At 33.4% G+C, this 21,523-nt stretch overlaps 4 protein-coding genes and 3 non-coding genes across 9 annotated transcripts; 5 read left to right on the top strand and 2 right to left on the bottom strand.

Moving 5' to 3' along the window:
• The first annotated feature begins 589 nt into the window (after window positions 1-589).
• On the top strand, window positions 590-673 carry LOC112093290. Its single transcript, XR_002902989.1, has one exon. It is a non-coding gene; the product is annotated as a small nucleolar RNA snoR64a (small nucleolar RNA).
• Window positions 674-847: 174 nt separating this feature from the next.
• LOC112093291 lies at window positions 848-934 on the top strand. Its single transcript, XR_002902990.1, has one exon. It is a non-coding gene; the product is annotated as a small nucleolar RNA snoR20a (small nucleolar RNA).
• A 131-nt stretch (window positions 935-1,065) lies between these two features.
• Window positions 1,066-1,146, top strand: LOC112093289. The gene has a single exon (XR_002902988.1). It is a non-coding gene; the product is annotated as a small nucleolar RNA R38 (small nucleolar RNA).
• Window positions 1,147-1,438: 292 nt separating this feature from the next.
• On the bottom strand, window positions 1,439-5,105 carry LOC21402340 (protein BASIC PENTACYSTEINE6). Its single transcript, XM_010106955.2, has 3 exons — window positions 4,761-5,105; window positions 3,117-3,185; window positions 1,439-2,954 (listed from the first exon to the last, which is right to left on the bottom strand). The coding sequence occupies exons 2-3, from the start codon at window positions 3,183-3,185 to the stop codon at window positions 2,010-2,012; spliced, it is 1,014 nt and encodes a 337-aa protein (XP_010105257.1). The 5' UTR covers window positions 4,761-5,105; the 3' UTR covers window positions 1,439-2,009.
• A 3,889-nt stretch (window positions 5,106-8,994) lies between these two features.
• Window positions 8,995-20,433, bottom strand: LOC21402338. Of its 3 annotated transcripts, none has more exons than XM_024171402.1 (4): window positions 20,246-20,433; window positions 10,608-10,821; window positions 9,992-10,162; window positions 8,995-9,362 (listed from the first exon to the last, which is right to left on the bottom strand). In XM_024171402.1, the coding sequence occupies exons 2-4, from the start codon at window positions 10,701-10,703 to the stop codon at window positions 9,279-9,281; spliced, it is 351 nt and encodes a 116-aa protein (XP_024027170.1). In that variant the 5' UTR covers window positions 10,704-10,821; window positions 20,246-20,433; the 3' UTR covers window positions 8,995-9,278. The 3 variants fall into 3 exon arrangements, with proteins under 3 accessions (XP_024027170.1, XP_024027169.1, XP_010105255.2); XM_024171401.1 differs by lacking the exon at window positions 20,246-20,433 and adding an exon at window positions 11,053-11,093; XM_010106953.2 differs by lacking the exon at window positions 20,246-20,433 and having other exon boundaries at window positions 10,608-10,872.
• Window positions 11,864-13,492, top strand: LOC21402337 (histone H3.3). Its single transcript, XM_010106952.2, has 5 exons — window positions 11,864-12,010; window positions 12,151-12,260; window positions 12,558-12,634; window positions 12,721-12,811; window positions 13,070-13,492. The coding sequence occupies exons 2-5, from the start codon at window positions 12,189-12,191 to the stop codon at window positions 13,238-13,240; spliced, it is 411 nt and encodes a 136-aa protein (XP_010105254.1). The 5' UTR covers window positions 11,864-12,010; window positions 12,151-12,188; the 3' UTR covers window positions 13,241-13,492.
• On the top strand, window positions 16,787-17,257 carry LOC112093277 (zinc finger BED domain-containing protein RICESLEEPER 1-like). The gene is made up of 2 exons (XM_024171404.1): window positions 16,787-17,084; window positions 17,200-17,257. The coding sequence occupies exons 1-2, from the start codon at window positions 16,797-16,799 to the stop codon at window positions 17,221-17,223; spliced, it is 312 nt and encodes a 103-aa protein (XP_024027172.1). The 5' UTR covers window positions 16,787-16,796; the 3' UTR covers window positions 17,224-17,257.
• Window positions 20,434-21,523: the final 1,090 nt, after the last annotated feature.

Below are 21,523 nucleotides of genomic sequence, written 5' to 3'. Positions count from 1 at the left end.
CAAATAAAAATAATATCTTAATAAAATTACTAAATACATTTTTAAAAATAATTTTTATTTAAAATTAAAAATACTTTTATTTTTATTTTCATATAAAAAATAAAATCATTTTATTGTCTATTTCAAACGAAGTAACGGCACGTCGTCAACAGAGCCACATTCAAACGACACAAATCAACTGACACGTTATCTGTCGCCGCCTGTCAAATAAAATAATATTTCAGATCCCGATGCACTTCTCATCTCAAATCAAATGATAGCCGTCAGATCCACTTCCCGTTTACGACGATCCCATCCCACATGGCTAAATTCCCAAGCCAAGAACGTTATAAAGCGACCCATTCTGTAAAACCCTAGTCTCATAATCGCCGTCTCCTTCTTCCACAATTCCAGAGATCTTTATGTCGCAGCTTTTCGATTAGACGATAATCGCCGAGCTTTTGGGTTTAGGTCTTGTTATAGTTCTTTCTATTCCATTTGTGTCCATGATTTTTATGTTGTTTGCCTTTTCTCGTTTGATATTTTGAGCCCTAAATTCTCATAGAAAGAATTTCCTTTTTAAGATCTCAAATCGACGAGGCCCAAATGATGAATCTTTGGAATTGTTGAATGCTCAGATTATGATTCTTGGGCATTTTGATTCATTTATTTAATGAATAGGAAGATCTGATGCCTCTTTCTCTTTCTCTGAGTTTCGAGCACGTGAAATTATGCTTCTCTCTCGATTTTTTTTTCTTTTTTCTCCCTCCAATTATATTTTCTTTTTCTTTATTGGTAACTTGCAATGTTTTTTTTTTTCTCTCTCTGTTTTTTTTTTGTTGGTCATTGTCATAATCCTTCGTGTTTGGCCAATGATGCAATATTCTTTGACCGAAGTGCGAGTTGTAAGCTTTGCACTAGTGTCGAAATTTATTGAACTAGGACGGTCTGAGGCTCCTTTATTTATTTATTTATTTTCTCATATCAGTTCTTGTTTCAATCATCTGTCTACTTTTCCAAAAAAAAAAAAAAAAAAAAAAACTGTCGTGTGTTACTTTCCTAGAGTAAGTTCTTGCTGCTAGAAACTGTTGTGAATGATGAGACCATTAATTTACAGTTATCCCTGTCTGACTTATGGGTGCTGAAAATTTGTGATCTGACACAGCTAATATATAAAATTTAATCTATATATTTTCTGTATGAGATTTTTTATGTTAAGTTTATTTTTCTTTTTCTTGTGTTTTCTAGAATCCAAAAATCGTGTCTTCGTAGAATGTGCTTTTGTAATTTGGACTTTCTCTGCTCATCTAATTTGACATAGTTAATTGAGCTTAAGACAACTGTGAAGATGATTCTGTGAGAGTTTGGGATTTCAGTGAAAACATTCGTGAACAAATTAGATTGTAGAACGTTATATAAAATAAAGATGAAAGATTTGTAATTCCCCAAAAAAAAAATGCAAGATAAAAGATGGTTCGCTACTGATAGCTACATCTGAATTAAAAAGTAACAACGGGATTAACATAATTTCACACAACTGAAACGGGATTTGTAGAATTGTTTTACACCTACAAATTCACCGTCATTGCTTTCGAGCACCTATTAATAGCTGTTATATCAAGGAATACCACGGATGGTTCATTAGAAGTACATGACAATATAGGGTAAGATAGTTCCAATAAATAATAGTTGGTCCCAGCTTACGCGTTGTAACTTGTAAGTTCTTTACAGAATTGTGACCCATTGTGATTTTAGCCAGTTGCTAAGCCAATCAAGAATTTAACAAAATCCTTTCTAATGTGAACCAAATGAGAAAGAGGCCCTCGTCAGTTGCTTTAAAATTGAACCCGAACTGAGCGTTAACAGCAGAGAGGAAAGGGAGAGGTGAGAAATTGACTTTGCGAAGAAACCTGACCAAACCCAACAACATCCTTCATGGCTCGTGTCAAAAATTTGAGAATGCGTATCAGATTACTAGGTGCCTTTCCCTTAACCTTATGTTCCTCCAACCCAAATGAATATTTTCTCTCCTACTTGATCGTGATGTAGCGGTTTGTCCCATGCTTGGCCCAGTGATCCTTGAGATCAACTGGATTTGAAAGATCATGGCCTTCAGCAGCAAGCCGGCTAAGCAGCTTGTTAAAAGCACTTCCGCTCATTTTTCGGCCTCCAACTCGGGCATGCCGCTTGTTTGGCACTGCAGGTAGTGGATACATTGACATGGTAGTTGTGCAACACGACGATTGCCAACCTCCATTCCCCCATTTGTAGCACTGCCGTATGACACCAGTGCACGTACAAACTGGCGCTGGCATGGTTGACTCATCATAAGAAACTTGGTTCAACCCCAGGTCTTGACCCTTCCAATCGGACTTTGACACGACCAACTGTTTGTTAAAATCATCACTTCCACCAACCATACCCTGCCCACTCTTCCACTCTTGTGCCTTGCCAAATGCCATCTTATTCAAGTCCTCACTCTCCCTTTTAAGTTTTCTTGGAGGTTTTGAAGCCTTCTTATTTGGTGATACTGGTTTGGCCTCCTTCATTCGTTTTCCCCGCCTTGACTTTGCAGCATCCGAAGCATCTGGTGATATTGGGAGGGAATCTGTTGTGTTCATTTCCCTGGTAGCGTAAGAACCTTCATTCACGTGTTGCATGTGATGTGCATGCGTCTGTGGGTGGTGCATATGCTTTACCCCGCGTGAAATTTGGCATCCTGGTGGACATGAAGACATATTACCATTACTTAAGGAGTTCTCCCGGTACTGAAGGGTTGCAACAGCATTATCTCGTTCCATTATGGCATTGTTTCGTTCAGCAATTGCTGCATCTCTCTGGAGGAATGCCATGTCTCGCTCAGCAAGCGCAGCCTTTTTCTCTGCAAGGGCCAAATTTCTTTCCTGAATAGCTGCATCTCTTTCAGCCATTAGTGCCATTATCTGTTTCATAGATGGTTGATGTTGCATCATCCACTGCAATATCAACATTGTCAACAAACATCATCAGATAAGATAACTTCTTCAGAAGAGGGAGGGGGAGCTACCCGTGTAAATCATCTATTTTTAACATGATAACGTCAAATGTCATTATATTAAGTTACTTCTTACTATCATATGAAAATTGCTTCCACATACCTGACCCTGAGCTGTTTTATACTGATCTCCTTTGTGCCTTCCATTTTCACGATGCCCCCCATCGTCCATCTGAAACTCAAAGGTGCAATAACGATCAGTCAAATGAGTACCTTACTCACAAAAAGATATGACTTTCTTTATACTGAATTACTGATCAGTCAAAACAGAAACATTCATAACTTATTGCCACATTATTACTTTGCAATTAAATCAGCGAGAATTCTGTTGGATGGAATATAATCTGACTAACGCTTAACAAATAGAAAGTGAGAATATGTATAGAGGAAAAAAGAGAGAAAGTAATTAAAGAACTAGGTAGAGAAAGAAATAATAAAAAGAGAGAACTTCATTTTCTGTAAGCCATTCAGCTGTAGGTATGAAATGCTCAAGACGTGCAATCCTAATTCAATAAGGAAACTAAGGAAGCTCAACTAAAATAAAAGGTACGCTAAAACCAAATCTTTATAAATTATCCTGATTAATAGGATATTCTCCGGTCCCTAAATATATTATACCACAATTTGTATTGGGGACATAGACATAAACGTTCTTATGTTTACATTTTGGCTAAAAGGGGTGTTGTTTTGAGGTCCTCAACGACCTGAAGAGATTCCTTCATATAAATACTGATGGCTCACGAACATACCACCAAATAGATATACTAGCATAAACTCCATGCTTTAAGAAAAATTAGAATGAAGGACAAACAGCGAGACTTTCCAAGAGTTATAGATATTCATTTCTTGTTCCACAATATATCCTCTTTGAGAAAGGGGGAAAAAAAATCAAAATTCACACTTGATGCTAAAAAAGAGGCACCCAAAGGTTTCATAGTGCCATATACATGGCAGGACAAAAGCAGTAGCAACTGTAACCTAAGAGATCATAATCTATTACAGCAACTGTAACCTAATTACATAGAGATTACTCAAGTTTTTAGCCCTTCTTAAGACAATCTATTGCACTATCGTACTGAAATGAACATCACAATTAAGCCTTACCTTAGTATTTAAAATGGAACTATTAGTCACAACAAAATTTCATTAAAAACCCAAAAAAAAAAAAAAAACGAAGTAATTTCTTGAATAAAATTTTCGTAAGCATTGCCAGTCAAAAGGATCATTTTGGCATCGCAGCAAAAGACGATGATAAAGCCTAATATCTTGGCTTCAAAACTACATTCCAAAGACGATACGAAAACGCTTTACAGTACTTTCAACACCAATTTTGTACCTCAAATAGACCACTAAGCAGTTCAAGTGCAGATGCAAAGAAAGTCCTAGCCACAACCTAAATCGAGCTTGAATTCTTAGCCGACGGCTAAAAATGAAACGCCATAACCTTAGCGATCAGAATTCCTAAGAAGCAAACTTTTTATAACAGAGTAATGCCCTAGAAATCAAAAAGCCCCAAACTCTAAATAGCTAGCTCATTTAGACACTAATACGAGCAATTAGCAAACAAAATCAGCAAAATCACTCGAAACAGAATGAAACAAGCAAAAGACAGAGCAGAAAACGAACAAAACTCGGTAGACTTCTGGAAGTTGCAGAGAGTTGACTATAATCAGAAAAATTACAGGAAAAAAGAAATTGCCATAGGAGCCATGATGGAAGCAGAGATGAAGAGAAACCAAAAACTTACCGCGAATAATAGCTACTAGCGAGCCAAGCAGAGATTTGCCGAAACCCTAGCTCAGGAACAGCAAAAAAAAAAATCTGAGGAAGGAACAGTTTGGGTTTGGTGGAGAGGGAAAGGGAGAATTTCCACTTTTTTTTTTTTGGGGGGGGTGGTGTACAGAAGGAAAAAAGGGTGGGGTGGTCTTGTGGGGTTTTTACCTGTCTCTGTCTGCACAGTTTCTTTTTCTTTTTTCTTGTTCTTTTTTTTTTCAAAAATGAATTAAAAAAGGTTTTTTTTTTTTTCTCAAAAGAAAATTTGTTAAAATAAGTAGCGGAGCGGGACTATGTTAAGGAGGGGTGCATAACTTCGGATATGGGCTCTCTCTACGTTTCAGCCGTCAATTTATCGAGCCTCGAGATTCGTGCAAAAAGCTATTTCTTTTTCTTATTTATCTTTTGCGCACGTCTGTACAACGAAAATTTTCCCAAAGGACACGTTAGGTCAAATAGAGGAGGTGATTAGTGTATTTTCTCTCACTATAAAATCTATTTACCTAAATGATATTATATTAAATGAGCATAGAAGTCCCGCGTTCCTTATTACAAATTAATCAAATGATCTTTTCAGCAGAAAAAAAATACTTAAATCAATAATTTAGAGGTAATTCAATCTATTGTTGTGTTCTTGTGTTCTTTTTTTCGGATGTTGGAGCAAAGACAAAGAAAGAAACGGTTGACAAAGACGGCCATGACGACATGACCACGTTCAAAGTCATCGACGAGCATTTTTGCTTGTTTCTTTCTCCTTTTATTTCTAAACTAGTCAAAAAACGCGCGCTTCACTCATTTAAAAATGAAACAAAGTAAGGAGAAAACAAACAAAAAAAAAACTTAAGAAAAAAATTTGTGTAAAATATATCACAACTAAAATGGTAATTTACGGGTCTGTTTCGTTCGCTGGTTCAGGTTTTTAATTCGAGTTTAGATATAATTTTATGTGTGAGCTTTTTACTGTAACAAAAAGATTAGATGTAACTGTTTTTTAGAGCTTTTTACTGTAGCAAAACTAGAATTCTAAACTCGAATCGGTGAAATGAACAGAACCTATGGTCATAAAAATTACAAGTAAAAGATGTTTATGTAGGGATACATTTAAAAAAAATAATTTAGCAGAGTAATTAAAAAATAACATTTTAAATAACAATAAGAAAAATATTTATAGGGATATATTTGAAAGTACATAAAAATAAAGGTTTTCGTCATTTTATGATTCAAGTCATATTATTATAGTGTTTTCTTTTATAAAAATTCAAAGTCAACTATTTTACTACAATATTTTTCTTTCACATACACAACTCAAGTAATGACTTGAGCTGTGTGAATAAACATACCCAAAGACCTTTTGTGGGACCACCTTAAAAATCACGTGTTATGCAAATTGGTCTATGAACTAAGGGCTTGTTCATTTGTATTTTTTGAGTTAGGGTGAGGGCTTGTTCATTTGCACCCAAAAAATACAAATGAATAAGTTCAAATCTTGATTTGAGTTAATGTGCATTTAAGTATAGTTTGCGTTAAGACTCTAATTTGAATGTGTGTTTATGAACTTGAGTTGAAGGGTGAACTTAAACTCATGGCTTGTTGTTTGTATTTTTGAGTTATGGTTACTTGAGTGTAGATTTTGCATTAAATTTGAGTTATAACTTAAGTTGAAGTTGTAACTTAAGTTTTTGTTTGGTTGTGTACATTTGAGTTATGGTTTGAGACGTGAATCTTTTTGAGTTTGTGTTTGGATGGGTCAAAACTTGAATTTGTATTTGGATAGTATTTTAATAAAAACTCAATGGTGATGGAAAATTCTAATAGGGTATATGAGTATGGTTTTATTCGCCTCTTCGTTGTGAACGCATGGAAAAAATCATCTCAATAAGAATTAAAACGAAAAAATTATGACGTTTTTAAGAATAAAAAAATACTGTTCATTAACTTGAGTTTGAGTTTAGTGAGTTGAAGGGAGAACTTGAACTCTAATTTTTGGCCCAAACTCAAGTTCAAACTCAAATTTTACAAAAGAATTAAATAAAATTGTAACTTGAGTTCAAACTTTTTTGAGTTTAGATGCAAAAGAATAAGCCCTCAAATTTTAGCTCCAAACTTAAGTTAAAACTCAAATTTTACAAAATAACATAAATTTAAATAAAGTTGTAATTTAAATTTAATTTTTTTAAAATTTAAGTGTAAATGAACATGCCCCAAAATTCTTAGCAATTAACAACCTAAACTTACAATTTTTCATATCGCCACTCTAATTTATAACTATTAAAAAACACGGACGAACTGACTCACATGTTGCACTTATGGGGGGCAAGACAGGAATTCGCTTCTAAAAAAATTGTTATGTACTTTTTTTTATAAAAATAAAAAAACCTCCTCCTCTCTCTCTCTCTGCTCCAATCTTTGAATATTGAAACCAGATTCGTAAAGAAAGCTACCGCAAATGGGCAAACATCAACATCTTTAAAAATTGAAACAAAAATCGTAAAGAATTCTCCAACAAACATCATTACAAAGCAATTGTAAGTTTCTTCTCTAAATATTAACTGGTCAATTTCACACTTTCATCAAAGAAATAAGGAAACTCAAAAACCATTTCAACATATTCAAATCAACAATTCTTCAGCTGCCCAGACAAGAGGAAGACCAGAAACTCTTGTTCAGACTTTTGATTTGTTCTGGTATGAAATGGGTCATAAAGAAAGTGGTGGGAACAAAATTTAGGGGAGAGCTACTGGTCCTCAATCTGTTGAAAATTGCAGACACCATGTCCGGATCTTCAGGGGCTTTAGGAAGGTCGTCAATGGCCTCCTCCCACGTCGTTGCGCCGCCCACTCCTCCGTCAAACTCTGGTGTCGCAACGGCAGCCTTCCACTCCAAATCCCGGCGTCGCTGCACGCCACCTTCCCCTCTACCCAAACACATCGTATGGTACGACAAACGTAAACAAGATATGGGCCTTTTATGATTTGTGTTTTAATTTTTTTTCTTTTTTTGTTTCAAAAGTTTAATTCCCACCGGGATAATAAAGACCTGGCATACCCCTAAAAGATTACTCACGTGCAGATCACGTTCTTAAATCTGTTTAGTATTTAACATATGTTATTAAAAGGACTACCAATTCAACAGATTTTGAAATCAGAGGGGTTGATTACCAAGAATTTTAATTTAGGGACCAATTTGCAAAACACGTAAAGTTTAGGGGGGTCTCATAAAAAAAACCTATTTAAGGTTAAAAAATGCAATAAAAAGGTAAGGGATGAAAAAAAGAAAAGAAAAAGAAAAAACTATAAAGAAAAGAGAAAAAAAAGAAAAAAAAAACCAACACTTAAAAATGAAACGGGGGGCAGCACTCAGAAAAACAGATTCTCTCTTTTAAGTGAGCGTTGTAAATATTTTTTTTCTTCTTAATTAGTGATATACTCTAAACCCGACATAACACAATAACAACAGTACAATACTTTAGAGCTCATTTGGTGTGCATGACAGGACAATATTGAATTTGAGTAAAATAGCCTTAAGGGATTGGACTGGAGTAATGAGAAAAAATAGCAATCTTAGTGTAATCCAATTCCATATTTGGTGTTTTATTATTAGGATGTAGTCTTTCCTTTGAAAATTTAGGGTTAAAGTGTAACTCTTTAAATTTGAGACAAAAATATAATTTAAAAAATTATTAAAGTCTAGTTTACGTTTTAGCCTCTTCACTTTTGTAAAATTATAGTTTAACGTAGATTTTAAGTCCGTTTAGTTTGCTGATTTGAATTTTTAATTCGAGTTAAGATGTGATTTTATGTGAGAACTTTTTACTGTAGTAAAAAAATTAGATGTGATTGTTTCTGAGAGCTTTTTACTGTAACAAAACTCAAATTCTAAACACAAAAAATAACAAAACCTTTATAAATCATTACAAATAAGTCCCTAAAATTGTTCACATTTAGCAGTATGTTGTATTTAATCCCATGCATCAATAGAGGATAGCAATGGTTTGTCCTTTAAAAATTATCGATTCGAGCATGAACTGAATAAGAGTTTATCTAATTCAATCCTCTAAAAATTTTCACCAAGACAATATTAAAGTTTAATCCCATCCAATACTCTCCAGACTCTAAACAGGCTCAAGTTATACTAAATTGGAAAGATAGTACTTAACATTTAACCAACACCCTTTCAGAATTTCGATATCAAGTCATATTGAAGCTGGCAAATCATGATTTTGTTTTTCTCTCCTTTTTTTTTTTATTCGTTATTGACGTTCTTTTCCTTTGCACGAACATATGTGCTTTTACTGCCATGGACCAAGGTGGCTTGGGAAAAAAGATCTTCCTAGTAAACTTGTAGTGTTAAAATTACACAGAAGCAATAGCATCTCTATAGTTAATGTACATAATCATACTTTTCCCCCTCTTTCCTCGTTTCATTATATTGAGAAAAAAAAAGGGTCTCATTTCACTAGTTAATCAAAATGGAGAAGTAGAACGCGGAAGCATTAATCTGTGCTTCCCTTCCACTCAATACTCGATTTACTTAGTACTAGTACCCCAACCACAATAAGCATAGCTCCTGCAAACCACTACAAAAGTACAAAACGCGATTTGTTAGCAGGTTTGCAAAGTGTAACAATGTCAATAAGTACGTAAATAAGAAAACCAAACTTTTTGATATTAGCAAAAACGAAAAAAAAAAAAAAAAAAAAAACTTTTTGAGAAGGACAATTACTATCTTCTCAACGAGATTAAAAACTCAAGCTAATAACCCTACTATTGTTAAAGCAAAGATATGTGCCATGACCACTCAAAATTCCTCATCGGACAAAAAAAAAAAAATCTCCAAGACTCCACAGTTTGATACGATATGGATGTTGTAATGGATTTACATACAAGTAGATTGAAAAAACGACTTTTAGATCCTATTTTAGACTTTATTGCATAAAAGTCAGCTTGAAACAATGTAAAGCCTTCCAAACAAGTGCCTAAATCCCCTGTTCTAATTCCTCACAGAGGCCTAACTAAGTAAAGGAAATAAAAAAAGAAAAGGAACTCTCTTGCGTTCATTCCGTCAAAATATATCTTAGCATTGCCATGCATCCATATCTGGTATGCCACCATCATTCTTTTCATACAGAGCACAAAAGATAGTAAAAATCTCGATTCAAATGGCTTCTGCTCGGAAATCATTAAATACAACATATGTCCGACTTACCAGAAACGACAATGCTTCTTCAAACAAAAAGTATCCAGCTAGACCAGAAGTGAGGAAATTAGTGGCGAAGTTCGTCACCGTAGCTTGAAGAGAAGAGAGAACTTTAAGGCTGTTGATATAACATCCCCACATTGTCGCGTTGAATAATACCACGAAACCATACCTAATAATCTGTACAATTACAAAATTGTTCAAATCAATTCCAAAAATAGTTCCTTTCTTGGAGATTTTTACTTTCATCACGCAAATTTTTAAACCAAAAAAAAAAAAAAAAAAAAAAAAAAAAAAAAAAAAAAAGAAACAGAAATTTATCTCAATTTTGATTGTATTAAAATTGAAATTAAAAATTTAATTCGGTGGAATGAACGACGCTTAAATTTGCTTAATTTATTCCTTCAAATGTTACGATAACGGAGTTTCTAAAATCGCAAAGTAATTCCAGAATCCACAACGATCTCGCTAATTCTAGGGCAATCGATAACAATTGAAAAATATTGTAAGGGAAACTTTCAAATCAGAGTTCTGGTAATTAAAATTTTTGCGCTGCTGATTAAAATTCAAATGCAGTTGAATTGGGAGTGATTCTAGGGATCTGAGAGTGTGAATTGAAAGGAACCTGAGAAGTGAAGCGCTTAGCAGAAATGGCAGCAAGAGCGGCGGTGAGTCCGGCGGAGACAGCCCAGGCGTAGCCTATTCTGTTGTTGCCCTCCATCGGACCTCCAAACTTTGTTCAGAGGAACGGAGGAGCGAGACGAAGCAGGGTGGGCGTTGAAGCTAAATGCGGCGAGTTTTTTTTACACATTGTTGTGGCTTCGATATTCCTTGTTAAACTGATGCAAAAAATATTGGGATTACTCTACATGCTAATTCCACCTTATGGATATTGGATCCAGATTTTTTGTCTCAATTATCGTATAACTAATTAATCATACAACATCATCTTATAATAAGTATAAAAAAATTACTTTTAAAACATTTCAAATTTTTTATACAATATGACACAATTAGATAAAAAATTTAAATCCATAAGTAATAAAGGGACGAGATCTAACCCAACACACCTCTTCGTTAATTTTCTATATGATTTATTTATTAAAATTGCTTTTCTCAAGTATGCTATAGTTGTGTATATATAAATAATACTCAAACGTGTGCGATTGAAATTATATTTCGATCTATTATAAAAAAAGTGCATTTTAATCCCTTTGTTTTTGTAAGTTTTTAAAATTTTTAGATTTTAGACATATGTTGCTAGTTTTTTTGGAACTAGTACTTATGAAATAAAATTTATCAAATGCGATTATACTTTTTAAATTTTTTTCAAATATGACATTTTATTTTCTTTTTAATAGTTACTCCAAAATATGTTTTTTTAAATACTAGTTTCCTAAATGTACTTTTAAATAATTTATAGTCTAATTTGTTTCACTAATTTTTTTTTCTGGTTAAATGTGCCATGCTGTTATTTTTTTCCCTAATCATTCACAATTTCACATATTCAAAAAGCAATTATTTTTCTCAGAAAAAAACATATTAAAAAAAAAGCAATTCAAGAAATTGAAAACGCTGGCGAAAAAAAAAAATATTTTACTCAGTGAGACGCAGCGTTTAGGATTGAAAGAAGCGACGACTCGATTTACCTTTTTTTTTTTTTTTCCCTGATAGACCACTCGTTTTACTTAACCAAACCGAGTCAATCATAACTTAACTCCGGACTCGGTCCTAATTTGTCTCACAGACAAAGCACAACTCAGCCACGCTGGCAATCCGCAACAACAGGAAACAACCAATCAAACATAAGCACTAGGATCGAGGACTTTTCAAATTTTCCATATTCTCTCTGCAAAAATGCCGTTAGAGACTTTCAACTCCACGTTCCCCTATTAAACCGACCTAATCCCTCTCTGCCCCTGCTTAGATAAATAACTGTACAATATCTTCTTCCTCATTTGTCTTCTAATATTTTTCTTGGCGCTCTATCGGCTTACGTAATACCAATTCCTCAAACCCTAATTTTCGGTAGTCTCTTTTCTTCGCTTCAATTTTTCCTACGCTCTTCGTTTCTTATTTATTTATTTTGATCGATCTTTGGAATTAGGGTTTCGTAATATTTGGGAGATTTTCGTAGACAGGGTTCTAAATTGTTTCTCGATTTGCAGATTTCTTGAAGCTTTCTGTGCCTTTGTTCTGAGAAGAGATGGCTCGTACAAAGCAAACTGCCCGCAAATCCACTGGAGGAAAGGCTCCAAGGAAGCAGCTCGCCACCAAGGTGTGTAATACCTGGATTTCGAATTCGATTCTCGCAGTTTTTATTTTTCAGATTTTAGTGTAGTTTTCTCAAGGGGGATTGTCTATTGGAAATCGCTTATTTGGAAGTCTTTCTTCTTTAGAATGATAATATTCATGGATTTCGCATTGATGATTTTACTTTCTTATTGTTTATCTCGGGATATCCATGGAGGATTGTGTCGCAAAATGGGTTTTAGGGTTTCGCGACTCTTACCTGAGTTTTCGTTAGTTTCGAAATCGGATTTTAAAACTTATGTCTGCTAAAATTCTTGTTTAGGCTGCGAGAAAATCGGCTCCTACCACCGGTGGAGTCAAGAAACCTCACCGATACCGCCCTGGAACTGTTGCTCTTCGGTAATTTCAACGTCTCAATTAACTTTTCCCAATTCCTTCTAATTATAACATTTTTTCTAACCCAAGTCTTAATTATGTTATTACAGTGAAATTAGGAAATACCAGAAGAGCACTGAGCTATTGATCCGCAAGTTGCCCTTCCAGCGTCTTGTTCGTGAAATCGCTCAGGACTTCAAGGTATATAATAGATCAGTGTTGACAATTTGTTTTTTCAAAAATGAGATTCGATACGATAATTTTTTTTTTTTTTTCAATTCCAAAAAATTTTACTTGTTGTATCGTCTAATAATCTAGTTTATTGTTCGCTCAGGACTTCAAGGTATATAATAGATCAGTGTTTACAATTTGTTTTTTCAATAATCAGATAATATACGGCTTGATTATGTTTTTTATCATTGTATCTCTAATAATCTTGTTTATTGGTCGCTGTAACAGACTGATCTGAGGTTCCAAAGCCATGCTGTTCTGGCGCTTCAAGAGGCTGCTGAGGCTTATCTTGTTGGGCTTTTCGAGGACACCAACCTGTGCGCCATCCACGCCAAGAGGGTCACCATTATGCCCAAGGACATTCAGCTGGCCAGGCGTATCCGTGGAGAACGTGCTTAAATCCTTTAGTAAAGTCTTTTGATGGTTTTCATAGTTCTTAGATTGATATAGGTCGTGGCATTTTATTCCTTGGATGTATAGATTTCTCAATAGTTGGAACTTGTGTCCTTGATAGGAGGATTATTGTTTTGGAACCTATTTCTAATACGATGAAGCCAAATCCTAATTGGTGATTAATCCAAGTCTTGTTTTAGCGATCTAATTGCTTATGGGTGCGTTTGCTTTTAAAATGATAATGATTTGTGTTCTGTATGAAAACGTGTTTGGTAATTTTATTTAGGGGTTGTTTAGTTGGAGGATTTGTATTCCGATTTGAATTATGATTTACATTTCGTTATAATGTTTTCTTAAAATATACATGTAAATTGTAAATGGTTCTAATTTCATGATTCTTTAATCTATAAACCAAATGTCTTTTTAGAGATTTTTTTTTAGTGAAAATGATAATGAAAGTGTGTTTGGTAATTTTATTTAAGAGTTGTTTGGTTGGAGGTTTTGTATGCTGATTCGAATTATGATTTATGGTTCGTTATAATATTTTTTTTTTTAAAAATATACGTATATTAAAAATGGTTCTAATATTATTATGATTTTAAGTAGGGTTGACAATTTTAGACATGACATGATGAAATGACACGAGATAAATGAGTTTGAATCGCATGATTATTAATTGGGTTGTTAATGGGTTGGTACGAATAACAAGAAAATATATGGGTTGGATTTGTGCTAATCCGTTTAGCACACTTAACCCGTTTAAGTAAACGTGTGTTATTATCAGGCTGACACGGCACGATTTGGATCGACTCGTTTAATATCTATATATATATCTATATATATATACACACACACACACACACACACTTTTAGACAACCCTAAGTCTAAGTGTCAAACTCCCGTCCTTGCCCTGCCTCAGTTCTCTCACTCATTCTCTCGAGTCTCATCTCATTGCCTCACCTACTTCAGTCCTCAATCATCACTCGATTCAGTTCTCACCGCCTCAGTCCTCACTACCTCAGTCCTCATCCGCCTCAGTTTTCACGCTTCACTCGCTCCTCCTTCGCATTCAATTTCTTCTGATTATTGTGATTATGAATTTTGGCATCTTTTCACCATTTGGCAACAGTTATAGAAGTTTGTTTTCGAAATGGCTTCTCGAGCGTAGGTGTGTTACTTTTATCTGATTAAGCGCAAATCACTTCTACATTGGGTCGTGTTTGTTTCTTCAATCTTCACAGTTCCTATTTCTTTTTTTAAAATTGGTTTTGTCTTTCTGAGTATTGCCCACCAAATGATTTCCTCAGCTTTCGAAGTTGTTGGTTATTTCTGCTCATCAAAGTTTGTTTGGCTGTTTTAAATTCTGTTATAATCTTATTTTGGAGGGTTTTTCAAGGCATTTTGCGTCACGATTTCCCAAGAATACAAGTGATTTGCTTGAAATTGGATGTGCAAAATGTTCTATTACACTGGATCTTGGATCAAAAGCTACTGGCTTTATTAGTAATTGATGGAATCCACAATAGATGTTTATAGTAGAGCATGTTATTTGGTCCATTAATTCAAGATAGAATGATAAAATTGAAAATCGTGTTTTCTCTTTAGGTGCCTCATTCGCAGAGCCAAATAAACCAGATCGCTCCAAAATCCAAACCGTGGCTTTGTAGTTAGACTTGGCTTTTACTTTTGTTGCAGGGATAATTGAAAACCGTGTTTTCTCTTTAGGTGCGGTTTAGAGGAATTAATCTTGTTTTCCTGCTTCAAACTTGTTGAGGAATTAATCTTGTTGAGTATAGTCCAAAACTTGGACAAAGTTGCAGTGGCTCCAAAATATGCCTCCATAATACTTCTTTGATGCTTAGCTATGACTGTAAGCGTAAAGTAAATCAGCTTTTGATAATATGCTTGTGATTTTGTAGCTGTTATATTTTTATGCATGTGGTGATGAATAATAGAATTGAAAAAAAAAGTGTGTCATTCTAGAAGCAGTCAATTATGAAATAACTTGCTTGATTTGGTTTGGATGATTTGCAAGATGGTGTTTTTGACGTGCTTGGTTTGGAGTCATGAGAAGTAAATATGTAGCTTCAATTGTGAAATAACTTTATGTCTTTCTGCTTGATTTTGCTAAGAAACAAGATGATCTTTATTTTTTCTTTGACTTGTAGATGGATGATTTGCAAGATGATGTTTGAGTAAATTTAAAGTCAGACAGCACTACCGCATCCGCTGTTGCTACTGGTGATGCACCTATTGCATTGGAGTTGGAGGCGGATGTTGAGCCTGAAGCTAATTCCAAGAATCCGACCAACATTTCTAAACATAAAAGGAAGCATACTTCTGTTGTCTGGAACCAGTTTGAAAGGCTTCCAATGGGTGCAGATCAGGAGCTAAAAGCCAAATGCAAGGAGTGTGGTATGGTATATATGGCTAATAGCAAGAATGAGACTGGAAGCATGCGACGTCACATGTAATCATGTGTACGTAGAGACACGTGTGACGTGGGCCAACTATTGATATCACAAGACAAAGGGACTTTAGCGTTGAGTGCAAAAATGTTTGATGCTGAACACTTTCGTGAAATGATAACAACAACAATCATTTTGCATGACCTTCCATTCTCCTTTGTTGAATATGAAGCTATTAGGGTGACTTACCAATATTTGCATCCTGAGATAACTTTAGTAACTAGAAATACTTTAAAATGTCCAAAAAATGTTTTCTCAAGAAAAAGCAAGAATGAAATCTATGTTGGAGTTGAGCCTCGGTAGAATTTGTTTGACATCTGATTTGTGGGCTTCCATAGTTACAGATAGATATTTGTCATTAACTGTCCATTTTATTGATAAAGATTGGGTATTGCAAAAGAGGCTTTTGAATTTTTGCTTAATGCCATCACCATATACTGGTATTGCATTGTCTGAAAAGCTTTTTGCATTATTGTGTGAGTGGGGAATTGAATACAAGGTTTTCACTCTTACTTTGGACAATGCCTCTGCTAATGATGTGTTTGTTGATCTGCTGAAGAATCAGTTGGTTGAAAACAATGCACTTATTTTTTATGGTTCTTTTTTTCATATTCGTTGTTGTGCACATGTTTTGAACCTTGTAGTGCAAGAGGGGTTGAAAGATATTATATCAGTGGTTAAAAAGATTCGTGAGAGTGTGAAATATGTAAGAGGGTCCCAAATTAGAAAGAAGAAGTTTTTAGAGTGTGTAAATCTTGTGGGTCTTGATTCTAAGAGAGGTTTGAGGCAAGATGTACCTACAAGATGGAACTCAACATTCCTCATGCTTGACAGTGTCTTGTATTATCGACGAGCATTTTGTTATTTAGAATTGAGTGATTCTAATTATAAGGACTGTCCTAATCCATATGAATGAGAAAAGGCCGAGAAAATTTGTGAATTTTTGGAACCTTTTTATAATATAACTTGTGTTTTTTCAGGATCTAAATACCCCACTGCAAACTTGTACTTTCCAACTGTGTACACAAGTTATTTGTCATTGAAGAAATTTGAGACAAGTGAAGATACATATTTGTCTGCTATGGCAAAAGCAATGCTTACCAAGTTTGAGAAGTATTGGAAAGATTTCAGTTTGATATTGGCAATTGCGATAGTGCTTGATTCTCGTCACAAGTTGAATTTTGTAGATTATGCTTATGGCAATGTTTATGGAATGAAAGGGTCACCTCAATTTTTAGAAGTTAAGAGAAATTTGGAGTTGTTGTTTACTGAATACTCTAAGGGCAAGGTTTCTACAATAAATGTTGTGACTTCACTTCCTACTCCTATTGCTAAAAATTCAGCACACAAGTTTTTACAGAGGCAAACCAAAGTATTGAAGGTATATATGTTTATAAATATTTATATGTTGATTTTGTTAATTTAACATTCATTGATGAATACTAATTGTTCTTTATTTGTCTTTTTCATCTTGTTTTGTATCTTTGTGGTTATAGGAGTTCAACAACTTTGAAAGCTAAGAGCAAATTGTTATGTAGAAATCAGAGTTAGAAGTTTATTTGGATGAGTCAAGAGTACAAGGGAGTGTTGAGTTGGATGTTTTTGAATTTTGGAAAGGAAATCAGTTTCGCTATCCGGAGCTTTCTTACATGGCTCGTGATATCCTAAGTATCCAAATATCTACTGTAGCATCTGAATATGCCTTTAGTGTTGGAGGGTGAGTATTGGATCAATATAGGAGTTCACTTAAACCTGTCGTAGTTGAGGCATTGGTGTGTACAGGGATTGACTATTTGGAGATAAAGGTATATTTGTTTTTTTTTTTGTTTATTTACTGTCTTAGCTTATGTTATCTTAAGTCTTAACCATATCAGTTATCTATTATGTGTAGAAAATAACAAATCGATTCGTGAAGCTGTGGATGAAATTACTGAAGATGTTTTTAGTTTGGATATCAATGAGCCCACTACTGGTTCATCTTAAAATTCTCACAACCTCAACACCACAAATGCAATGGAAGGTAACAAGAATTTCCTTGTGGCATGCCTAAGCTATAAATTTCATTTCATTAATAAAATGTTTTCTTTTTCCATGAATAGGTTAAAGCAACTGGAAACTAATTTTGATTTTTAGAGCGTAGTTGGACATTCAACCTCAAGGTTCAAAGAAGACATTTTCCTATATTTATCTTATGTTTATGCACTTAAAATATTCAAATGTTTGGTTATGTTTTCAAACTTATTTAAATGTACTTGGTTATGTTTTCAAACTTCTTTAGATGTTTGGTAGTTGGTATGTTTTGAAATATGTCATAAGTGATGTTTTGGATATTTTAATGTGTGTTGACGATTATGCATGATTTTAACTATAAGTGATATGAAGTAGTCAATTAATATAGTTTTGAATAGCTGCTCATTGGTGGCATTTCTGGTCCACTAATAGCTGCTGGTCCCATCCGGGTAAGGCCTCTTCTTCTTATGTCTGATATAATAGAATTATATTGACTATAAGTTATTTCAGAAGCATTTTTCCAAGACTGTAGATTGATTGACTATAGTAGAATGTGTCATTCTTTGTGCATATTCAAAGTGTTGACTCCACTAAAGATGTCTTCTATTAATCTTGTGAAAATGTTTGAAAAAGTCCCTGCAGTGCGTAATGAACACAAAATCCACCTCATTAAAGATACCCCATTCACTCGTTTAGATGCTCAATAAATGATCTTTTGTTCTCAGATGTCTTATAAAAAAAGAAGACATTTTCTTATATTTATCTTATGTTTTATGCACTTAAATATTCAAATGTTTGGTTATGTTTTTAAACTTATTTAAATGTACTTAGTTATGTTTTCAAACTTCTTTAGATGTTTGGTAATTGGCATGTTTTGAAACATGTCATAAGTGATGTTTTGGATATTTTAATGTGTGTTGGTTATTATGCATGATTTTAACGATAAGTGATATTAAGTAGTCAATTAATATAGTTTTGAATACAATATAAAATTTCACTATTTTTGCTAGTTGGGTCATAAACGTGTTTTTTTCGTGTTGGCCCGTCACGACACGTTTAGTAACCGTGTTCGTGTGTCGTGTCGTGTTAATCGTGTTATTAGCGTTTCGTGTTCGTGTTTGGGTTTTTGACACGTTTATTAATCGTATCGTGTTCGTGCTCACTATAATCGTGTCGTGCCGTAATCGTGTCGGCCCGAACACGGCCTGCGAACACGAATTGCCAGCCAATTTATAATCCATGAACCAAACGTCTTCTTAGAGTTTTTTTAGTTTAAAAAAATTAAAATTGTGTTTGGTGATTTAATTTTTTAAAAAATATTGTATTTAAAATAATAATATATTAAATAAATAATAATTTAAGTTTAAATAAAAACACTACAAATTAATATAATAATTTAAATTATATTATAAATGAATAGTAAATAATAATTTTAAAATAAGATAATTTAGTAAAAAAAAAGTTTATTTAATGAATAATTTTAGTTTATTATTGTTTTATATATAAATTTCATATTTTATCAATTAGATGATTTTTAAAATTAATTATGTCATTATGTTATTGTCGACCATTATTTTAGATGTTTTTATTTTTTGTGCATCTATTGTTCTCATTCGATATCTTTTATATATAACAATTAGATGACTAGAACAATAGAATTACCCAAAAAAAGAAACATGACTAGAACTAATTAAGCATCTATATAACATTAATTAATTAAACAAAGAACTCTAATTTAACTCAATTCGCCTAGAAATAAATAATAAAGTTTAACGAACACAAGTCCGATAGGTAGTTAATGCAGTATGTTCAACAATATTTAAAATAAGAAACACAACTTTGAGAGGAAAAAAATGAAGAAAACAACACAAATAAAGAACCCAAATAAATTACAGCCTTTGAATCCATGAAAGATGACGATGAGGAGGCATTTTCACAAACATCCTCTTAAAGGAAATGTCACTAGCCAATTTTTCTACTGTCTTATTATACGCATCGTCGTCTAAGTACTTTTTGTACCCATTTAGCAAATTCATATAGGTTTCAATACTTGTAGTAGGATTCTCTTTCAAAGCCTCGGCTGTTGCCATAGTATGAGCTTATTTATCAGTTAAATATTACTGAAACAAATTAACTTTTTGAACATATGTTTCATTGCGTAAGGTAGCACAACTAACACTAAGCAACAGTACGAGTTCTATTCAAATGACGTAGTAGATAAAACATAAAGCCTGATATCAAAGAAAAAAGACAGTTTGGAGTATCTCTCCCATTTTTCATCATAACGATAGTTTCTCATTACATAAAGCCTCGAAGAAAAAAGATTAACTTATAATAAACTATTAAAAATTTCTACTGATACACAAGTGGAGGCTATTTTTAGATTGTTAGTTTGGTGAAAATAGATAGAAGAAGCATGAAAACCTAAAAAGCATAACAGTAAGTTATATATATGTAAAATAGATCAAGGCTGGTCTACTCACTTTGTAGAAACTCTAGGTAAAATGACAATAACCAGATAAGGGAGCATACCTTGGTTGATTTGGGGGAGTTAGGGCGGTGCAGAGTCGGTTGATTTGGGGGAGTACGGCGGTGCAGAGAATCGGAGATCTTCTCAAACTCTAACAAAAAATCCAAATCAGAGAAGACTGAAGCAGATAAGGCGAGAAGATAATAGAGAAGAGGGCGAGAAGAGAACGGCAACGAGACCGGTGAAGGGTAGAAAAAGGAGAAGAGAAAAAATAAAAACGAGTTTAATTTGTTTTAAAAAATGTGATAATTTTTGGAAGAAATACAAAAACACTTTTGTTTTCAATTTTGATAAAGTGTTGGACCAAATACTTTCTTTCTGCCAGTTTCAATTTTTTAACCTCTGAAAACGTGAAAAACGTTTTAATAAAGGGAAACAAACAGGCCCTAGTGTATTGAAGTTTGAACGCTTGGTTCGTTTCGTTGATGACGTCGGCTTTTTTTGGACGGCTGCGAAAATTTCACATGTTTTGCTTGATGGGCTTTTGCAATGCACGGCCCGCTTGTTTTACAGGCTGCCCTTGTAGCGTAATTTTGGCATAATCTTGGCAAAGACTTTTAAAATTACATGGTTAGAATTTTGTTATTTACTCTTGATTTACAATTTTTTAGTTAAATAATTGTATTAATAAAAGGGTATTTATTAAGAATAAAAAAAAGAATTTATGTACTTTTTTCTTTTATCATTAGGGGTAATTTTGGCATAATTTTGACAAATATTTTTAAAATTACATGGTTAGAATTTTGTTATTTACTCTTGATTTATAATTTTTTAGTCAAATAATTATATTAATAAAAGGATATTTATTAAGAATAAAAAGTAAAATTTTAAATTTATGCATTTTTTTATCATTAGGGATATTTTTTTTTATTTTGATTTATAATCTTTTTAATTAAATAATTACATTAATAACAAGATATTTTTTAAGAAGGAATAAAAATTTAGACTCAAGTACTCTTAAAAGTAAATTGTTTAGGTCTTTTTTTTATTTTTTTTCAAATGGAGAAAGAAGGTGAATATACTTTTTAAAAGTGTGTACTTAGGATTTTTTTTTCATTACTCTTTGATTAAATTTTTTAATTAAATGATTGTATTAATAAAAAGATATTAATTAAAAATGATGGTAATTTAAATTATGCAATTTTCTCATAAAAATATAAAGAGAGAAGGGCACGAGACAATAATAGGATTCCATTTAGGCTTCTAAATGCATAATTTAAAATCTTCAAAAAAAAAAAAAAAAGGTCTAATTGAACAGTCAATTAGGAACCAGGTAACCG

This window comes from Morus notabilis, unplaced genomic scaffold (genome assembly GCF_000414095.1).
Source record: "Morus notabilis unplaced genomic scaffold, ASM41409v2 Scaffold262, whole genome shotgun sequence".
NCBI classification, from domain to species: domain Eukaryota; kingdom Viridiplantae; phylum Streptophyta; class Magnoliopsida; order Rosales; family Moraceae; genus Morus; species Morus notabilis.
Note: the sequence above shows the minus strand (reverse complement) of the source record. Positions and strands in the feature narration are given on the sequence as shown.